Below are 22560 nucleotides of genomic sequence, written 5' to 3'. Positions count from 1 at the left end.
GAGGGGGACGCCTTAGTAAATGATCTTATATCGTCCATCAACCAGGTGCTAGATCTTTCTCCCCCACCTCCACCTATAGAGGAGTCTGCTTCGCAGCAGGAGAAACACCAGTTTCGGTTCCCCAAACGTACACGGAGTGCGTTTTTCGATCACTCTAACTTCAGAGATGCTGTCCAGAAGCACAGAGCATTTCCGGACAAGCGCTTTACTAAGCGCCTTAATGACACACGTTACCCCTTCCCCCCTGACGTAGTTAAGGGTTGGGCTCAATGTCCCAAGGTGGATCCTCCAGTCTCTAGACTGGCAGCTAGATCTGTAGTATCAGTGGCAGATGGCTCATCGCTCAAGGATGCCACTGACAGGCAGATAGAGCTCCTGGTGAAATCCATCTATGAAGCCACAGGCGCGTCTTTTGCCCCGGCCTTTGCAGCCGTGTGGGCACTCCAAGCTATCTCAGCTTGTCTGTCTGAGATTAATGCAGTCACACGTACCTCTGCTCCGCAAGTTGCGTCTTTGACTTCTCAGGCGTCGGCTTTTTCGTCCTACGCCATGAACGCCGTCCTGGACTCTGCTAGCCGTACAGCGGTAGCATCCGCTAATTCGGTGGCAGTCCGCAGGGCCATGTGGCTCCGCGAATGGAAGGCAGACTCTGCTTCCAAGAAGTTCTTAACCGGTTTGCCGTTTTCTGGCGACCGATTGTTTGGCGAACGATTGGATGAAATTATTAAGGAATCCAAGGGAAAGGACTCGTCCTTACCCCAGTCCAAACCGAAGAGACCTCAGCAACGGAAAATACAGCCGAGGTTTCGGTCCTTTCGGCCCTCAGCCAAGTCCCAATCCTCTTCGTCCAACAGGCCAGAGAAAGGCCAGAGGAACTCCTATGCGTGGCGGTCTAAGTCACGATGGGTGAGAGACATTCTGTCTCACGGTTACAGGATAGAGTTCAGCTCTCGTCCTCCGACTCGTTTCTTCAGAACATCTCCGCCCCCATCTCGGGCCGGCGCACTTTTTCGGGCTGTGGGCGTTCTGAAGACAGAAGGAGTGGTGATTCCCGTTCCCCCTCAGGAACATGGTCACAGCTTCTACTCCAACTTGTTCGTGGTGCCAAAGCAGGACGGATCATTCCGTCCCGTTCTGGACCTCAAACTGCTCAACAGGCATATGAGCACCAGAAGGTTTCGGATGGAATCTCTCCGCTCGGTCATCGCTTCGATGTCACAGGGAGACTTCCTAGCATCAATCGACATCTAGGATGCTTATCTCCATGTGCCGATCGCACCCGAACATCAACGCTTCCTGCGTTTCGCCATCGGACACTCAGCGGTAGTCAAGCTACCGCTGGACAAACAGCTTTCGCTGCAGACAGGGGTGCAATCTCTTCTTCGGGGTCAGTCACACCCCTTGAGGCGCCTCATGCACTTCCTGGGGAAGATGGTGGCAGCAATGGAGGCAGTGCCCTTCGCGCAGTTCCATCTGCGCCCACTCCAATGGGACATTCCCTCGACAGGAACGTCTCTCTTTCCCTTGCAGCCAAAACCTCTCTTCAGTGGTGGCTTCTTCCCACTTCTCTATCGCAGGGAAAATCCTTCCTGCCCCCATCCTGGGCTGGGGTCACGACGGACGCGAGCCTGTCAGGGTGGGGAGCGGTTTTTCTCCACCACAGGGCTCAGGGAACCTGGACTCCGGTAGAGTCTTCCCTTCAGATCAATGTTCTGGAGATAAGGGCAGTGTATCTAGCCCTATTGGCTTTCCATCGGTGGCTGGAGGGCAGGCAGATCCGCATACAGTCGGACAACGCCACGGCGGTCGCGTACATCAACCACCAGGGCGGCACGCGCAGCCATCAAGCCTTCCAGGAAGTCCGTCGGATTCTGCTGTGGGCGGAAGCCACAGCCTCCACCATCTCCGCAGTTCACATCCCGGGCGTAGAAAACTGGGAAGCAGATTTTCTCAGTCGTCAGGGCATGGATGCGGGGGAATGGTCTCTTCACCCAGACGTGTTTCGAGAGATCTGTTGCCGCTGGGGAACGCCGGACGTCGATCTCATGGCGTCACGGCACAACAACAAGGTCCCGGCCTTCATGGCACGGTCTCAAGATCACAGAGCTCTGGCGGCGGACGCGTTAGTTCAGGATTGGTCGCAGTTTCGACTCCCTTATGTGTTTCCTCCTCTGGCGATGTTGCCCAGAGTGTTACGCAAGATCAGATCCGACTGTCGTCGCGCCATTCTCGTCGCTCCAGATTGGCCGAGGCGGTCGTTGTACCCGGATCTGTGGCATCTCACGGTGGGTCAGCCGTGGGCGCTTCCAGACCGCACAGACCTGCTGTCACAAGGGCCGTTTTTCCATCTGAATTCTGCGGCCCTCAACCTGACTGTGTGGCCATTGAGTCCTGGCTCCTAGCGTCGTCGGGGTTATCTCAGGATGTCATTGCCACTATGAGACAGGCCAGGAAACCATCGTCCGCCAAGATCTATTACAGGTCGTGGCGGATCTTCTTGTCCTGGTGCTCTGATAAGGGTTTTACTCCCTGGCCTTTTGCCTTACCCATTTTTCTTTCATTCCTTCAATCCGGAATGGACAAGGGTTTGTCACTCGGCTCTCTCAAGGGACAAGTATCGGCGCTCTCAGTATTTTTTCAAAAGCGCCTGGCAAGGCTTCCGCAGGTCCGCACGTTCCTGCAGGGAGTTTGCCACATAGTTCCACCCTACAAGCGTCCGCTGGAACCCTGGGACCTTAACAGGGTGCTAATGGCTCTTCAAAAACCACCTTTCGAGCCGCTGAGGGATGTCTCTTTATCACGTCTTTCGCAGAAGGTGGCATTTCTTGTGGCAATTACCTCACTCCGAAGAGTGTCGGAGCTTGTAGCACTGTCATGCAAATCCCCTTTCCTGGTTTTTCACCAGGATAAGGTGGTTCTGCGTCCTGTCCCGGAGTTTCTCCCTAAGGTGGTATCTCCTTTTCATCTCAATCAGGATATCTCCTTACCGTCATTTTGCCCTCATCCAGTTCACCAGTGTGAAAAGGATTTGCATTCATTAGATCTAGTGAGAGCACTCCGGCTCTACGTGTCTTGCACGGCGCCCCTGCGCCGTTCAGATGCGCTCTTTGTCCTGGTTGCTGGCCAGCGTAAGGGTTCGCAGGCTTCCAAGTCAACTTTGGCTCGGTGGATCAAAGAACCGATTCTTGAAGCCTACCGTTCTTTGGGGCTTCCTCTTCCTTCGGGGCTGAAAGCCCATTCTACCAGAGCCGTGGGTGCGTCCTGGGCATTGCGACACCGGGCTACGGCTCAGCAGGTGTGTCAGGCAGCTACCTGGTCTAGTCTGCACACCTTCACAAAACACTATCAAGTGCATACCTATGCTTCGGCAGATGCCAGTCTAGGTAGGCGAGTCCTTCAGGCGGCGGTTGCCCACCTGTAGGAAGGGGTCGTTTTCGGCTCTCTTTATTGAGGTATTCTATTACCCACCCAGGGACTGCTTTTGGATGTCCCAATTGTCTAGGTCTCCCAATGGAGCGACAAAGAAGAAGGGAATTTTGTTTACTTACCGTAAATTCCTTTTCTTCTAGCTCCTATTGGGAGACCCAGCACCCGCCCCTGTTCCCTTCGGGCTGGTTGTTCTTTTGTGTACACATGTTGTTCATGTTGAATTGTTCTCCGAACATCCTTCGGATTGAATTTACCCCAGACCAATTTATAAGTTTCCTCCTTCCTGCTTTTGCACCAAAACTGAGGAGCCCGTGATCCACGGGAGGGTGTATAGGCAGAGGGGAGGGGTTACACTTTTTCAGTGTAATACTTTGTGTGGCCTCCGGAGGCAGAAGCTATACACCCAATTGTCTGGGTCTCCCAATAGGAGCTAGAAGAAAAGGAATTTACGGTAAGTAAACAAAATTCCCTTCTTTTCCCCCCGTGTGTCCCCCTTGTGTCTTCCATTAGCGTTTAGGGGGGTTGACGGAGCGCTCATCCCACCTATTCACGATTTGGGTCCAACACTAGGTATACCTAGGGTCAGGTATCCGGCACGGTGAATAGCTGCAGAACCTATCTAGGGTAGTGAGGGACCCCAGGGACCAGCTGTAGGTTTGAACCAATCAGAGTGTATATATAATTATAGGGCGTTCAAAACCAGGCTATCAAACCTATAGAAAAAACTCCACTAAATAATTAATAAAAAAAATGTTTCCATCTTTATTCAATAAATCAAGCATAAAAACACATTAAAAGACAAAAGGAGAAATGAAGTATCCACCGTCGACCACATGCTGCAAAACAGACATAAAGAGGATAATATAATTACCGTGGGGACCCCCCTTGACGCACGTTTCGCGTCGTCTCGCTTCCTCAGAAGGGGCGTGGTTAGGATTGGTATTACTTTGATTTCCATCTATTATCGTTATATGGCTATTGAGTCTCCTAATCACTACAGGGTTTGATTTCTTTCTATATTCAGTGTAATTCCAACAACTATTACCGTTGGGTTTAATTTTGTATGACTTCTCCTTTTGTCTTTTAATGTGTTTTTATGCTTGATTTCTTGAATAAAGATGGAAACATTTTTTATTAATTATTTAGTGGAGTTTTTTCTATGGGTTTGGCAGCTGTAGGTTTGGTCAGGGGTCTCCATTTCCCCCTTCCCTAGATGTAGGGGTCCCCTTCCCTTACCTTTCATTGCTCGCTTGGGACTTCCCTGTAACTAGCGTGACATCATGGTGATCATTCAATGACTCACATGACATCAAGGAAAGCAGTAAGACGTTGGTGCCGCAAGACACATAAGACTAACGCCAGCCGATATGGAGGGGTTCGGCAGACCGTCTAATGTGCACAGAGGCCCCTGAGAGATCATTTTGGATTTTTTTATTTGTCCGAGAGATAAGCCACCACCAGAGGAGTCCGGCAGCGTCTTTCTCATAGCACACGGCAGAGCAAGCACTCCTGAGTACGGGACAGCCAGCCGAAGTAGCTGTCACCTAAGTAATCGGCCGAACCATCATTTATCCATCAGCTATCTAAAGTGTATGGGGGTCTTTAGATGTGCTGGAACAATCACTGACCGCAGAAGTGACCAATGCATCATCACTGTGTCTAGTGATTGATCCAGCGGCCTCGTTAGAACTTCATGACAGCCGGATCAGAGCATGTTCCAGTATCCTGGGCGCTACTTCATGTAGTTACTTCAGTAACTGCTACTTCTGATCAGTACTTTCAAACAACATGGTCATAATGAGTTACTTACAACTAGCCTCCAGGAAAATCCAAAAACATCCAAAAAGAAAAGAGAGGTGAACAAGAAGGAACAGAAGAAAGAAGAAATAAAGGGTCATCAGGGCTAGCGCAACGGTCTGCAATTGGACAGAGTAGGGGATCGAATACTGAAGCATTTTGGAAAGTGATCCAGAGATACCATATATTTTAGGAAAGCATCATGATCATCATGTTCCTGAACGAGTGACCCCCTCCATGTGCATCATATCATGCCAGTGAACCATTCACATGGAGAGGAGCGTGCCAAAGAGACAACATGGAAAAGCTGGGTTGTATGAGATCGGGGATGTGGGGTTGAGTCTGGAATGGACATGGGGCTCAGCGACCTAGAAGTCTCTCCATACTAGATCTGTCCTTCTGCCCAATGTAGAGAACCATCACAAGATTGGGGACTTCTTAGTATGCAACATATTATACATGCGCCGGAGCATCGCTGTGTGTGACCAGCAGCCTGATTAGTATGTATGATCACAGACTATTGCATTTTGTAGAGCATTTGTCACCGGGCGCACCTCTTCACAAATGATTCGAGGGATGGACACCGGTCAGTGGTCCATGGAATTATCAGGCTGGGAGGTTTCTGCGCAGTATGATGAGTCTGACTTGGGATCCCCGTTAATTCCCTTTATTAAAAGTTATGTCTCCATTTATCTCAGCTCATAGATTGTTCTGTCTTTCGTAGGTTCCTTTGCTGGTTCCCGGCTTGAATTATCCTATTGAAACCTTTGTGGATTGCTGCACGGACAAAGGGATCTCCGATATCATAAAGGTAGCTATTGTCTGTAATTGGCTTGGTGCGGCGGTGTCAGGATGACTGGATATTCACTTTTTTTTACTCTCTGAATGCAGCAATGTGAATCATGGATATATCTTTTTTAAAGAGGACCTGTCACCAGGTCAAAAGTAGACCGATTTTGTTGTTACTTTGTTAAGGCCATCATAAATTTACAGTGATGCAATCTAATTGTGCATCTACCTTAACCCTGTCTGCATCCAAATCATGAGTCATTTGTTAGTAGCATGCATACCATTATCCCATACAGGCCAGAGATATGACACGGATCTGCACAGGAAATATGACTTGTTTAATACGGAAGTGGACATACATTTAAATGGAATCAGTTGGCTAGGAGCCAATAATACGTAACACGTCTCCTATTGGATAAACTATCATAGAGCTTATTCTGTGATATACAATATACTGCAGAATATGAATGCAGACATAGGTGCGGCACAGAGTTCAAGCACTTCTCTTAAATCCTGGTTTTTGGATATCTTCATATAACTCTTATATATACTCCTAATAGTTCATAATCTTGTCCATAACAACTTTACTCCTGCTGCTTCCCTGAGTGTCCCTTTTTTTCCCTTAAATCCACCATACAGTCTCAGTGATATGGGGCCTTTGATTTAAAGCTAATTTTCAAGGTCTTTACTAAGGGGGGCGGTGCTCACAGGATCCTCAGGGGCGTGTCTTTGGGCTACTCTACATTATTAACATGTGAGCCACACCCATTTATAAAGACCATAAAAAGTAGCAAAAATAAAAAGGTCCATATATCTGAAACCATATAGCTTATTTAACACAAAAAAAACCCTCAGGGGAGCAGCGGGAATTAAAGGAAAGATCAAAAACTGGTTATTTTTACCTTGTGATCCGTCCTCTTTAAAACTGTAACATATGAAGAAAGCAGACCGCATCCAACTGGGTTGTGATGACAAAACAAAAAAGATTATCCCACATAATACATCACCACTGGGCCGAATAGTGTTATATTTCTGCTATATGTTCTACACTTATAACTGTAGTGTACATTTCCCCCTATTATCTGGGGTAGTGCATTCCAGAGAGCTGGTGCAGCACGAGAAACGTCAACTTACTGAGAAATTAAGCCCTTTGTGGGTAAAATATAAAAGTACAGGGGCCCCTATAGAAGAATCACTTCCTGTTAAATTAGCGGGGGAAACTTATAACTGTTGAAGCGCAGTAAGGAACTATTTCTGTTAGATCGATATTGTGGGGTAAACCTATTGCTGTTGATTAAATTCTGCATATAAAGGGATTTGTCACCAGATTTCATTGTACAGTCTGCCTACATTACTTAAAAAAAATCTTAGACCTGGCTATACTGTTGTATTTACTCTGAAAATGCATGTCAGATTGCCCGTATTATCCTATTATTAAGGTTTTCTTACCTCATATTAAAATGAACATCTTCTTCTGAATCAGCAATAGCTCATCCTCATATCAGGATTATACAGCTATTATGGCACAGATTTATAGCGAAAAATACACCAGCCCCATCAGGTCTAATCGATAGATTTAATTATGTATACAGTTTGCATTGTCAAATCTGATGTCAGATTTGCTTTATATGGATTGCATGTTATTCATTCTATATTTTCGCTTTCTTTAGGTTTTCGTCCTGAAAGAAGGAAAAAGTACACCATTGCTTACAGCGCACATCAACATGCCGGTCAGCGAAGGTCTGGTGGCTGGATGATGAGAAGACCTCTACAGACCTATATCCATCAAACAACTTGAATAAAAAAAAAAAACCTCCAGGGACAATATCTCTCTTTGAACACTTAAAGGGGTTTGGCCCATCATGACATACTGCAACCTTTGTGTGGATTATAATGTATATTTGCAATGTTAAAGGGAATCTGTCACCAGGTTTTTGCCCCCTAATCTGAGAGCAGCATAATATAGAGACAGGGATCCTGATTCCAGCGATGTGTCACTTACTGGGCTGCTCAGTCTAGTTTTGATCAGCAGGATATTATCATTACAGGACTACGTGGCGTGCTGCAGTCCAGCATATTCATGAGCTCTGTATAACTGCTAGATCTGCAGCAGAGAAAACATTGATTTTATGAAAATGACAGCAAATAGCTCAGTAAGCGATACATTTCTGAAATCAGGGTCTCTGTCTCTACATTATGCTGATGGGGGAGCAAAAACCTGGTGACAGATTCCCTTTGAAGAAAATGATTTTAAGAAGTTCTACAAGTAAAATATATCTTTGTACCGTGTTAGCCAGTAGAGATAAAAAAATTGTTTAAAAGAACAGAGAGTCCTCAGTGGTTGATACCTTTTAATGGCTAACTGAAAAGATGGTAATAATTGCAAGCTTTCGAGACTACTCAGGTCTCTTCTCTGAGTAGTCTCGAAAGCTTGCAATTATTACCATCTTTTCAGTTAGCCATTAAAAGGTATCAACCACTGAGGACTCTCTGTTCTTTTAAACAATTTTTTTAAGAAGTTCTGGAATTTACCTAGTATGACGCCACCTGGTGCTCAAAATGTACTCTACAGTTCAAAAGTTTGGGGTCACCCAAATAATTTTGTCGTCTCCATGAAAAATCACACTTTTATTTACCAAATGAGTTGCATAATGAATAGAGAATATCATCCAGACACTGACGAGGTTAGAAATAATGATTATTACTTGAAATAATAATTTTCTCTTCACACTTTGCTTTCGGCACAGAATTCTCCTTTGCAGCAATTCCAGCTTTGCAGACCTTTGGCATTCTAGCTGCTAATTTGTGGAAGTAATCTGGAGATATTTCACCCCGTGCTTCCCCCTCCACAAGTTGGATTGTCTTGATGGGCACTTTTTGCTCCATACGGTCAAGCTGCTCCCACTACAGCTCAATAGGGTGAGATCTGGTGACTGGGCAGCCCCTCCATTACAGATAGAATACCAGCTCCTGCTTCTTCCCTAAATAGTTCATGTATAATTTGGAAGTGTGCTCACTGCTTTGGGTCATTGTCCTGTTGTAGGATGAAATTTGTTCCAATCAAGCGCTGTCCACAGGGTATGGCATGGTGTTATAAATTGCAGTGATAGCCTTCCTTATTCAAAATCCCTTCTACCTTGTACAAATCTCCCACGTTACCAGCACCAAAGCAACCCCAGACCATCACATTACCTCCACCATGCTTGACAGATGGCGTCAGGCACTCTTCCAGCATCTTTTCAGTTCTGCATCTCACAAATGTTCTTCTGTGTGATCCAAACACCTCAAACTTCAATTCGTCTGTACATAACACTTTTTTTTCCAATCTTCCTCTGTCCAATGTCTGTTTTCTTTTGCCCATATTAATCTTATCTTTTATTAGCCAGTCTCAGATATGGCTTTTTCTTTGCCACTCTGCCCTGAAGGCCGGCATCCCGGAGTCGCCTCTTCATTGTAGACGTTGACACTGGCGTTTTGCGGGTACTATTTAATGAAGCTGCCAGTTGAGGACCTGTGAGGCGTCGATTTCTCACACTAGAGACTGTAATGCACTTGTCTTGTTGCTCAGTTTTGCAGCGCGGCCTCACACTGCTCTTTTTACTCTAGTTAGAGCCTATTTGTGCTCTCCTCCGAAGGGATTAGTACACACCGTTGTCTATAATCTTCAGTTTCTTGTCATTTCTCGCATGGAATATCCTTCATTTCTATGAACAAGAATAGACTGTAGAGTTTCACATGAAAGTTCTCTTTTTATGGCCATTTTGAGAGTTTAATGGAACCAACAAATGTAATGCTCCAGATTCTCAACTAGCTCAAAGGAAGGTCAGTTTTATAGTTTCTCTAATCAGCAAAACTGTTTTCAGCTGTGCTAACAAACTTGCACAAGGGTTTTCAAGGGATTTCTAAACATCCATTAGCCTTCTAACACAGTTAGCAAGCACCATGTACCATTAGAACACTGGAGTGGTGGTTGTTGGAAATGGGCCTCTATACACCTATGTAGATATTGCATTAAAAACCAGACGTTTGCAGCGAGAATAGTCATTTACCACATTGACAATGTATAGAGGGGATTTCAGTTTAATTTAATGTTAGCTTCATTGAAAAAAAATGTGCTTTTCTTTCAAAAATAAGGAAATATCTAAGTGACCCTAAACTTTTGCACTGTAGTGTAGTATGGCATCATTCTTTTCATTTTGTTGGTGGAGACACATGATCAGTCACTCGCTCCACAGCTAGGTCTGCACATAGTGACTGCACAGCAGAGATGGCCTTCCGCCCTGTATACCATTACTATGGACGGGTCTGCTGTGAACAGGGAAGTGAGCACCAGTTGGTGTCATACTGTGTTAGAAAATGCAACATCTCTTCACTGGATTGTCTCTTCTAACAGCATCTAATAGAAAATATTGTTAATTTCTTTCTGAGTAGTGGAGATGACATGTAATGGTGGGTGAAACCCTTTTACGACATCCACCGTACATGTACAGGGCATGTCGGAAGCAGGTGTAATGAGCAGGCTCACCCCATACCCCATATCCTATTTATTATCAGAATATTCTGTATATTATAATTACTTATTTTTGTAGGACATTTACAATGTGGCTGTTATGTTTGAAAAGCCATTCTACCATGTAATAAAGAAAATGTCAACTTTATACTCCTCTGCTATTTCTTATCAACACACACACACACACACACACACACACACACACACACACACACACACACACACACACACACACACATACACACACATACACACACATACACACACATACACACACATACACACACATACACACGCATACACACGCATACACACACACACACACACACACACACATACACTCACATACACACGCATACACACACGCACACACACACACACACACATACACTCACATACACACGCATACACACACGCACACACACACACACACATACATACATACATACATACACACACACACACACACACACACACACACACACACACACACACATACACCTCGGATGATTTTGGTTGTCCTGCCTGCAATATCATGATCAATTTATAGTCAATATCATGAGATGGGATGTTATTATAAAGGCTCCAATATCATGTAGTCAAGAATTGAAAAAAAAAAAAAAGAGAAGCCTAGTCCAAGGGTGTCACGTCGGGGAGGAGGAAACACTCGGTGTGCGGCGAAACACAGAGGGAAAACCAGTGCAGATGGAAAGGAAGGCCCTGGTGATCGAGAGAGGGGTCACCACCTCACACTCACCTGTGGCTGATCTCTGCACTCCCTAACGACCCTAGATGGATCCTTCCCCCTTGCGCCGTTACTTACCTAGGCCCTCGTTGACCCTGAACTTTCCCTGACTAGGGTGTTGGCCAGTGGGACACTAGTCCCACTACTACAATAAAATAACACAAGGAAAGTAAGACAAATGGGTGGCGAAAGACAAAACAAAAAGCACGCCTTGGTTTCTTCAGCACGAATCTTCAATGCTGCAACAGCACAGCTACTACATAGATAGGCTCCTTCACCATATTGACTATAGAGCAAAGTTCCCAAACTCCAGTTCTCAAGAGCCACCAACAGTGCATGTTTTCAGGATTTCCTTAGTATTACACAAGTCATGGAATTATCACCTGTGCAATAGTAAGAAAATCCCGAAAACATGCACTGTTGGGGGCTCTTGAGGACTGGAGTTGGGGAACCCTGGTATAGTGCATCTATCACCGGCATGGAGTAAAACCAGGAGTGGGAATATATAGCAGAATGGCTTGATGCAAAAATGCTGCAGCTGTGATTTAAGACTAAGAGAAATTCTAGCCAGCAAGGAAAAAGTCCTTAACCCTTCAGCATCAAAAGAAAGTAAATCCACTCCAATAAATACAAGATGTAACCTGCGGACACAACACACTGTGAGAAAGGGTATGTGCACAGTTTTGGGATTTTTTTTTTCTTGTAATGCTCAAAAATGTTTTTGTTTTTTTTCTATAAACATTTTAAGAAGTGTTTCTTCTTTGAGAAGTTTTTTAAGGTGTTTTTCATTTCCTGATGCTGATTTGAAGAGTTTTGGAACGTTTTTTTCTTTTTTATTTCCTGGAGTGTATTTCTTGCAAATTTTGATTGGACATTGTTTAGTTTGGAGTGGATGTCATTGTGAACCATTTCAAAGACATGTCTTGCACTTTTCTTTTAACTTTACTTAATTGTCTTAATTAGTTTTAATTTCCCAACAATCAGGAACTGATCTGCCCATCATTACACTTTCAGGCCATGCTTCTCTTGGGTTTCTTCAAATTACCCCAATGGATCTGAGACTTTAGAGCCCAAATCTGGAGACAGACATAAGGCTATAATAGTGGAGGACATCTAGAATCCTTTTTAGCCCCCCACAAGTGGCTCCTGCTCTGGGGGGACTTGAAATCACTATGCTATGACAAGCACAGAGGTCTTCAGTAAGCTCCCTGCTGTCATAGCAATCCATTGGTGCCCTGCGATCACATCATGGGTACAACGATGGGCGCTTATGCCGGCATCACACGGGACGATCTATCGCGCGATCGCACGAGCAATCGTACCCGCCCCCGTCGTTTGTGCGTCACGGGCAAGTAGTTGCCCGTGTCGCACAAAGTCATTAACCCCCTGTCACACGTACTTACCTCCCGGACGACGTCGCTGTGCGCGGCAAACACTTCTTCCTGAAGGGGGAGGGATGATCGGCGTTATAGCGTCGTCACACTGCGGCCGGCCAATAGAAGCAGAGAGGCGGAGATGAGCGGGACGTAACATCCCGCCCACCTCCTTCCTCCCGCATTGCCGGCGGCCGCAGGTAAGCTGTGTTCGTCGTTCCCGGGGTGTCACACGGAGCGACGTGTGCTGCCACGGGAACGATGAACAACCGGAGCACAGAAGAAGGAACGACTTTTTGAAAATGAACGAAGTGTCAATGAGCAACGATAAGGTGAGTATTTTTGCTCGTTCACAGTCGTTCCGAGGTGTCACACGGTACGATATCTCTAACGATGCCGGATGTGCGTCACTAACGACGTGACCCCGATGACATATCGTCCTATATATCGTACCGTGTGACGCCGGCATTAGAATGTTTAAATCCTGCTGTGAGAGTTTGATGGTGGGATTTAACAGGTTAACAACCATGATCAGAGCTCCACCCAAAGTTGTTGGCTGTAGCACACAGCCATAACCTGCTGTGTATGGAGGAAGCTCACCCCGCTTCCAACATGCACCATACATGTATGGAACATATCATAAAGGGGTTAAAAAAAAGTCAGTGCAGCAGCAGGAATAAAATAAGAGCAAAATCTTCCGATTGGAGACAGGTGATCTTTCTTCTGGTAAAACAATCACCTATTAAACATTGCAGTTTAGTCTATATATGATATAATCTCTTTTAAAGAGGAAAATAAGTTGTTTTTTTCTTATAAAAGGTATTTATTATATTTGTATAAACACTGTATTAATTTGTATTGTAAAAAAAAATAAAAAATGTAAAATATTTAATTACAGAATTATTTAATAAAAAAAAATACTTGTATCTGAAAAAGAAAAAACTTAAAGCCTCCCCGTCGGGGAATCGAACCCCGGTCTCCCGCGTGACAGGCGGGGATACTCACCACTATACTAACGAGGATTGGCTGGAAATTTGCACTGAGGAATCAGGTATGAAGCAACACGTGGTCTCAACATTCTATTAGAGAACGTCTAAGGCTATGTGCGCACTTACCGGATTTTGCCGCAGATTTTTTTGCGGTTTTGCTGCCTGTTTCGCTGCAGAAAATGTTCATAACATCTCTGCAGTGAATCTCCAGCAAAACCTATGGGGAAAAAAAATCCTGTGCGCACTAGGCGGATTTTGACAGCTGCATGTTTTGCTGCGGGATTCCCGCAGCAAAAACAATTGCATGTCAATTCTTTTCCGCACGTCGCTGCGGGATTTCACTCCATTGACTCCAATGTAATCGTGAAATCCCGCAGGGAATAACGCAGGCAGCAAATTCTGTGCGGTTCACTGCGTTTTCCTGCGTTATTCCCTGCGGTATTTCGCGGTTTACCTCCGGTAATGTACATCGCCTGTCTGCGGTTTTGCAGGGAAGTGATGTCATTACAGGAAGAGGAAGCAAAGCAGAGAGTAAACAAACACACAGATCACAAACACAGACATCACAGACACATAGAACACACATAGAAAGCAAACGGAAATATAGAAAACAAAACACGTGGGCTCCGCTGTATATTTACCGTCCAGCCGAGGTAAGCACACAGCGGCGGCCCGGTATTCTCAGGCCGGGGAGGGCGAGGGGTAGGGGTAATGTCCCCCGCCTCACTCCCCCTCCTGCAGCCGAGTATATCAGCCGCAGCTGCCCCGGCACTGTCGCATGCATTATGCGGCAGTACCGGCGTGTCCCCGGCTCTTCCTGCAGCCGTGTAGCAGTGGCAGTCAGGGTAATACAAGGGGTTAATGGTGGTGGATCACCACCATTAACTCCAGGCTTGATCATGGCAGCGTCTATGTGACAGCTTACATGATCAACCCGTAAGTAAAGTGAATAAAACACAGACACAGAAAAATCCTTTATTTTAAATAAAACCAACAAGCCTCGTTCACCATTTTATTAACCCCTCCCGAAACAAATCTCCGGCGTAATCCACAGCTCCAGCATAATCCACAGGTCCTGCGCTGCTTACATCCAGCCGCGACTGTCACAGACACTGCTGAATGAATGCAGCCTCGCAGCAGACAGCAGAGGTAATTACCGGTCATTTCCCACGGCCGGTATTGTGAACTCACTGCTGACCGTGGGAAATGCAGCGATCTGTCCTCTATCGATCCCTCTATCTATTCTTCTGTCTCTTTATCTATCTACTATCTAAGAATGAAAAGATTTTTTTTTTTTTTTTTCAATGTGCTTTATTGCATTGAATGCAATAAGCACATGTACCAACCCGCACGCGGCAAAACCACGGCAATACCGCGAACAATACCGCGGTAAAACCGCTGCAAACTGCATGCGGTTTTTGGGTGCGGTTTGCCACGGTTTTTTACCGGGGGTGCGGTAATCTTTCAGTGCCTGCGGAATTTTCTTGAGAAAATTCCATTTTCCAGTGCGCACAGGGCCTTATAATTACTCCACATGCGCAGTACTTCACTTTGGTAAAATGAGTCTGTTACTATAGAAAGTGGGTTATAAAACATTGCAAATATGTGGAGAGACCTCTGCTGTTGAAATCTCAGTACTGCATTAACAGTCGTGTCTCCACTTACATAAGGCCTGCTCTCCCGCAGGCCCCCAGCCAATCCTCGTTAGTATAGTGGTGAGTATCCCCGCCTGTCACGCGGGAGACCGGGGTTCGATTCCCCGACGGGGAGGCCTATTTTTTTTTTTCTTTTTGGATACAAATATTTTTCATTATTAAGTAATTCTGAATAAAACAGCATTCGATTAAAGAGAAGTACTTATTAATTATTATTAAATTATAGTTTGCAAATAAAATACATTTAGGAACCTAATGATGAATGCAGCCACCCCTCTGATTTCATGAAACATTTCCAACGTCTTGTTCTTCCTTGTCTATTGATGATACCTTTTTAGTTAGGAGTTTTGACAAAATGTAGAAGAGGAATAAAAATAAAAACAAGAAAGGGGGAAAAATAAAAAAAAAAAAAATCGTAGGTCCCACCGAGATTTGAACTCGGATCGCTGGATTCAGAGTCCAGAGTGCTAACCATTACACCATGGAACCTCACATGCAGAACACTGCTGTCTGTCGCTGTGATGTAGAATGCACAGGGCACACTGCCCTCCTGTGGTCAGTGATGGGATTTTAGTTATGCAAGGTTCACATTGTAGTTTCTACTAACCATAGAAACAAATAAAAAATAAAAACTTGTGAAAAAAAACGCATCATGATGAGTGCAAACAGCAAGGTTCCCTTAGGGACTTTTCGTCTATACTGCATTTTATGCAGAGTGAACATTGTATTTTCCTAAACGTTAGGGTGCGTTCACATGGCGATGTTTATTTGCAGACACTATTGTGTTTCCCTTCCCCCCTTTATCCCCTTCCACCTACAGCTGTATCCATCCACTCCATACAGGTAAATAGTGTTTAACCCCTTCACCCCCGGCCACTAAAACACCCTAATGACCGGGCCATTTTTTGCAATTCTGACCAGTGTCACTTTGACGGGTTATAACTCTGGAACGCTTCAACGGATCCTGGCGATTCTGAGATTGTTTTTTCGTGACATATTGTACTTCATGTCAGTGGTAAATTTAGGCCGATACTTTTTGCGTTTATTTGTGAAAATTTAGGAAATTGTGTGAAAATTTGGAAAATTTCGCAATTTTCAAACTTTGAAAATTTATGCCCATAAATCTGAGAGATATGTCACACAAAATAGTTACGAAATAACATTTCCCACTTGTCAACTTTACATCAGCGCAATTTTCGAAAGAAATTTTTTTTTCGTTAGGAAGTTAGAAGGGGTCAAAGTTCATCAGCAATTTCTAATTTTTCCAACAAAATTTACAAAATATTTTTTTTAGGGACCATATCACATTTGAAGTGACTTTGAGAGGCCTAGGTGACAGAAAATACCCAAAAGTGACCCCATTCTAAAAACTGCACCCCTCACACTGCTCAAAACCACATCCAAGAAGTTTATTAACCCTTTAGGTGCGTCACAGGAACCAAAGCAATGTGGAAGGAAAAAATGAAAATTTTACTTTTTAACACAAAAATGTTACTTTAGGGTACTTTCACACATCCGGATTTTTGCTCTGCGGCACAATACGGCGTTCTGCAGAAAAACCGCAACCGGCTTTTGTAACGCCGATTGCGGTTTTTTTTTGCATTGACTTACATTAGTGCCGCATTGTGCCGCAGGGGCTTGCGTTCAGTCCGGTTTTGTCCGCATGCGGCAGATTTAGCCGATGCGGCGGCCGGATCGAACGTACCCTGCAATGTTTTTTGCTCCGGCAAAAAACACTGCATCGCGCCGCATCCGGCCGCTGCGGCGCATTTTTCAATGCATCCCTATGGAGGCCGGATGCGGCGCGATGCGGAAAAAACCGCATCCGGTCGCCGCATGCGGTATTTTCCACTGCGCATGCTCAGTAGCATGCCGCAACCGGAAAAAACCGGACCGGCCGCATGTAAAAACTTATGCAAAGGATGCGGTGTTTTCGCCGCATCCGTTGCATAGTTTTCACAGCCGGATTGAGCCGCAGGGCTCAAACCGGATGTGTGAAAGTAGCCTTAGCCAAAAAATTTTCATTTTTACAAGGGAGAAAAGAGAAAGTGCACCCTACAATTTATTGTGCATTTTCTCCTGAGTACGCTGATACCCCATATGGGGTAAAAATCAATTGTTTGGGCGCACGGCAGAGCTCGGAAGGGAAGGAGCGCCATTTGAATTTTTGAACACAAAATTAGCTGCACTCATTAGCGGACGCCATGTCGTGTTTGAAGACTCCCTGAGGTGCCTAAACAATGGAGCTCCCCCACAAGTGACCCCATTTTGGAAACTAGAGCCCTCAAATATTTTTTCTAGATGTTTGATGAGCACTTTGAACACCTGGGGGCTTCACAGAAATTTATAACGTTGAGCCGTGAAAAGAAAAAAAAAATTTTTTACCACAAAACTGTTGCTTCAACTAGGTAGCTTTTTTTTCACAAGGGTATCGGGAAAAAATGCAACATAAAATGTATTGTCCATTTTCTCCTGAGTACGCAGATACCTCATATGTGGTGGAAATCAAATGTTTGGACACACGGCAGTGCTCGGAAGGCAAGGAGCGCCATTTGAATTTTTGAACGCAAAATTAGCTGCACTAATTAGCGGACGCCATGTCGGGTTTGAAGACCCCCTGAGGTGCCTAAACAATGGAGCTCCCCCACAAGTGACCCCATTTTGGAAACTAGAGCCCTCAAATATTTTTTCTAGATGTTTGATGAGCACTTTGAACACCTGGGGGCTTCACAGAAGTTTATAACGTTGAGCCGTGAAAAGAAAAAAAAAATTTTTTACCACAAAACTGTTGCTTCAACTAGGTAGCTTTTTTTTTCACAAGGGTATCGGGAAAAAATGCAACATAAAATGTATTATCCATTTTCTCCTGAGTACGCAGATACCTCATATGTGGTGGAAATCAAATGTTTGGACACACGGCAGTGCTCGAAAGGCAAGGAGCGCCATTTGAATGCAAAATTAGCTGCACTAATTAGCGGACGCCATGTCAGGTTTGAAGACCCCCTGAGGTGCCTAAACAATGGAGCTCCCCCACAAGTGACCCCATTTTGGAAACTAGAGCCCTCAAATATTTTTTCTAGATGTTTGATGAGCACTTTGAACACCTGGGGGCTTCACAGAAGTTTATAACGTTGAGCCGTGAAAAGAAAAAAAAATTTTTTTACCACAAAACTGTTGCTTCAACTAGGTAGCTTTTTTTTTCACAAGGCTATCAGGAAAAAATGCACCATAAAATGTATTGTGCATTTTCTCCTGAGTACGCAGATACCTCATATGTGGTGGAAAGTAATTGTTTGGGCGCATGGCAGGGCTCAGAAGAGAAGGAGCGCCATTTGACAGCAAAATTGGTTGGAATCATTAGCGGACGCCATGTCACGTTTGAAGACCCCCTGAGGTGCCTAAACAATGGAGCTCCCCCACAAGTGACCCCATTTTGGAAACTAGAGCCCTCAAATATTTTTTCTAGATGTTTGATGAGCACTTTGAACACCTGGGGGCTTCACAGAAGTTTATAACGTTGAGCCGTGAAAAGAAAAAAAAATTTTTTTTACCACAAAACTGTTGCTTCAACTAGGTAGCTTTTTTTTCACAAGGCTATCAGGAAAAAATGCACCATAAAATGTATTGTGCATTTTCTCCTGAGTACGCAGATACCTCATATGTGGTGGAAAGTAATTGTTTGGGCGCATGGCGGGGCTCAGAAGAGAAGGAGCGCCATTTGACAGCAAAATTGGTTGGAATCATTAGCGGACGCCATGTCACGTTTGGAGACCCCCTATGGTGCCTAAACAGTGGAGATCCCCCACAAGTGACACCATTTTGGAAACTAGAGCCCTCAAATAATTTTTCTAGATGTTTGGTGAGCACTTTGAACACCTGGGGGCTTCACAGAAGTTTATAGCGTTGAGCCGTGAAAAGAAATTTTTTTTTTTTTACCACAAAACGGTTGCTTCAACTAGGTAGCTTTTTTTTTCACAAGGGTAACAGGAAAAAATGCACCATAAAACGTATTGTGCAATTTCTCCTGAGTACACAGACACCTCATATGTGGTGGAAAGTAATTGTTTGAGCGCATGGCGGGGCTCAGAAGAGAAGGAGCGCCATTTGACTTTTCAAACGCACAGACGCAGTGCACTGATCGGCCGCTGCAGGACGCACGGTCGGATGCGATAAAAAAAAGCGTCGGGGGTACGTAAAAAAAAAGTCACGCCAAAAATTGACCATGGATGCAGATACGTTATGTGCATCCCTGATCAGCGCTTGGCGGGACGCACGGACGGATGCGATACAAAAAGCGTCGCAAATACGGAAAAAAGTCACGCCAAAAACTGACCACGGATGCAGATCCGTTATCTGCATCCCTGATCAGCGCTCGGCGGGACGCATGGACGGATGCGATACAAAAAGCGTCGCAAATACGGAAAAAAGTCACGCCAAAAACTGACCACGGATGCAGATCCGTTATCTGCATCCCTGATCAGCGCTCGGCGGGACGCACGGACGGATGCGATACAAAAAGCGTCGCAAATACGGAAAAAAGTCACGCCAAAAATTGAGCAGGGATGCCGATCCGTTATCTGCATCCCTGATCAGCGCTTGGCGGGACGCACGGACGGATGAGGTGTAAAAATGGACAGGGGATACGGAAAAAAAAAAAAAGTTATACTCACAGTACCCAGAGGACTAGCAGGAGGATCACTGACCAGAAGAGCTGCAGAGGAACAGATGGCAGAGAGATGGACAGCTTTACAGGAGCAGCAGGCAGATCAGCAGAATGCCCAGGAAGGACCCAGCGATGGACGCAGATGTGATCAGGCCGGTGAAGACAGGTAAGAGGACGTCGGGGGAGAGGGGGTGTGAGAGCAGAGGGGGGGTTGAGAGCAGAGGGGGGTTGAGAGCAGAGGGGGGGGAGAGCAGAGGGGGGGAGAGCAGAGGGGGAGACCGGAGAGGGAGCTGCAGAAGCAGAATAGAGATAATGGGGGAGGCAGTCAGATCGCGGGGGGAGCAGATCGGGATGTCGGGGGGGGGGGGTTGGGGGGAGCAGATCGGGATGTCGGGGGGGGCAGATCGCAGGGGGGCACGGGCAGGGGCTAACACGGCAGCGCGCAGGGGCACCACGGGAGCGCGCACGGGCTGCAAAGTGAGCACAGTACTCACGTGCAGCAGCAGCAGCGTGACCTCAGCGACGGCGGCGGCAGCAGCAGCGGTGGCGTGGTACCACAAGTACCAGCCACTGCACGCTGCAGACATGTTGGGGGAGGGCTCGCAGACCAGCACAGGCCTGGGGAGGGCGGCCACCGGCAGATCAGACCGCCCCACTGCACACTGATTGGAGCGATTGCGCGTCATAGCACGATCGCTCCAATCAGTGCTGCAGGGGCTGGGGGCGGCATGTTTGAGGTCCACCTATGATATGCTGCAGCAGCTGCGGCATGTCATAGCTGGATCTCACAGGATCGCACTAATTCGGGCATTATTTTTGCCGAAATTAGTGCGATCGATGTGGTTGGCGGTTCAGATTTGAACAGCCAATCACATCGATCGTCGATAGGGGGTGGCGATGCCGCCCCCCCTGGGCTCAAGCAAAGGTCCCCTGCTGTAAGAAACAGCAGGGGACATCATTTGAAAGCCGTTGCTATGGCCACGGCAATCAAATGAAGTTTAGGCCGTAAAATTACGTCCCTGGTCGTTAAGTCACGTTAAAATAGGACGTAATTTTACGGCCCGCGGTCGTGAAGGGGTTAAGGCCTCCGACACACTTCCGCATAAAAAACGTACGCGTCTCACATTCCGTTTTTCGGGTCCGTGTTCCGTTTTTTATGGGCGTTTCTCCGGTATGTGTGACATCCGTGTGATGGTGTATGCTTGCCGTGTGTGCATGTGGAATTGTCGCGGGCGGAGAGGGGTTTTTGGGGAATGCCACTCGCCTGGGGAATCTCTGGCGCTCGGGTCCGGTGCTTCTGCTCCTCGGTGGCTCGAGCACGGGGTCGGACCCGGGAACTCGAGCAGCGCCTCCTCGCACACGAGTGAAAAGGGGGAGGTTTGATGGTGGGATGTCGGTTGTGACGCCACCCACGGGGTTATGGTGATGGTGAGCACCACCGCTGCTGGTGACGGGGGTTCCCAGGAGCGATGGCGGGGAGCAGCTGAGGTGTTGGCCCCTCCGTGGGTAGGGGCTGGTGTCCCGGGGTCCGGTAGGAGGGAGCGTGCTGCAGGGCGCAGTGCTGCGGTGCCTGATGGCACTGTTGTACTCACAATTGAACCACACAGAGTCACTGGTAAACTAGAAACTGCCGGAGTCCGCAGCCTTCGGTACGGAGGGTGTTTAAGTCCCACACACGGTGCAGCAGACCCCTGTTCTTTCCCTGCAGTCAGGTGCCTCTTTCTCCACTCTTTCTCTTTCTTTCCTCCTTGGCCGGAAACGGGGAGTCCACTCCCCTGCAGTGATCCGGGATCTCTTTCGATACCGGAGGGCCACTACCCTGCCCCGGTCACCTCAAGTCCCTTCCTCACTAACAGCCTGTCCCGGCCCTTTTGGAGCATGCTTCTGTAGCAGCCCAGGAGCTACAACTCCGGACTCCTCTCCTCTCCCTCTCCCTACACACTCTGCTCCAGCCCCTCCCCTGCTGCTCTGCCAGCGGTGGCCGCGAGTAACCTGAGTGACGTCATCGGTGATCTCGTGGCTCACTTCAGTTGCTGCTTGAAGGTGATAGAGAGCGGTCATTGTATGTGGCCGCTCCTGTCACCTTCATGTAGCAGAGCTGAGAGCGTCGTGGCACATCCATGGATTACGGCGGACCTGGATGGGTTTTTTGGTTTTATTAAATTGGTGAACGAGGGTGTTTATTTGTTTTAATTATTCTAAATAAAGGATTTTTTTAATGTGTGTGTTTATTTACTTTTAATAACAGGTTAAACATGGAAGTTATCTTGGGGAGACGGCTGCCATGATTAACCTAGAACTTAGTGGCAGCTATGGGCTGCTGCCATTAACTCCTTATTATCCCAATTGCCTCCGCACCAGGGCAATTCGGGAAGAGTCGGGTAGAGTCCCGGAACTGTCACATCTAATGGATGCGGCTTTTCCGGGCGGCTGCTGGCTGATATTGTTAGGGTGGTGGGCTCCCCATAACGTGGGGCTCACCATCCTGAGAATACCAGCCTTCAGCCATGGGACTTTACCATGGCTGGTATCAAAAATGGGGGGGACCGCACACCGTTTTTTTAAATTATTTATTTATTTGATTTACTGCACAATATAGACCCGCCCACC

At 46.4% G+C, this 22560-nt stretch overlaps 1 protein-coding gene and 3 non-coding genes across 4 annotated transcripts in view; 2 read left to right on the top strand and 2 right to left on the bottom strand.

Moving 5' to 3' along the window:
- Positions 1-8344, top strand: part of BBS1 (Bardet-Biedl syndrome 1) — a 121847-nt gene extending 113503 nt beyond the window's left edge. Inside the window, exons 16-17 of the mRNA XM_075325628.1 lie at positions 5951-6037; positions 7686-8344. Coding sequence (XP_075181743.1) covers positions 5951-6037; positions 7686-7772 — 174 coding nt within the window. The 3' untranslated portion in view covers positions 7773-8344. The remainder of the gene's footprint in view (positions 1-5950; positions 6038-7685) is intronic.
- A 5249-nt stretch (positions 8345-13593) lies between these two features.
- TRNAD-GUC (transfer RNA aspartic acid (anticodon GUC)) lies at positions 13594-13665 on the bottom strand. Its single transcript has one exon. It is a non-coding gene; the product is annotated as a tRNA-Asp (tRNA).
- A 1665-nt stretch (positions 13666-15330) lies between these two features.
- Positions 15331-15402, top strand: TRNAD-GUC (transfer RNA aspartic acid (anticodon GUC)). The gene has a single exon. It is a non-coding gene; the product is annotated as a tRNA-Asp (tRNA).
- Positions 15403-15704: 302 nt separating this feature from the next.
- TRNAQ-CUG (transfer RNA glutamine (anticodon CUG)) lies at positions 15705-15776 on the bottom strand. Its single transcript has one exon. It is a non-coding gene; the product is annotated as a tRNA-Gln (tRNA).
- Positions 15777-22560: the final 6784 nt, after the last annotated feature.

Source organism: Anomaloglossus baeobatrachus, chromosome 10 (genome assembly GCF_048569485.1).
Source record: "Anomaloglossus baeobatrachus isolate aAnoBae1 chromosome 10, aAnoBae1.hap1, whole genome shotgun sequence".
Lineage (NCBI taxonomy): Eukaryota > Metazoa > Chordata > Amphibia > Anura > Aromobatidae > Anomaloglossus > Anomaloglossus baeobatrachus.
Note: the sequence above shows the minus strand (reverse complement) of the source record. Positions and strands in the feature narration are given on the sequence as shown.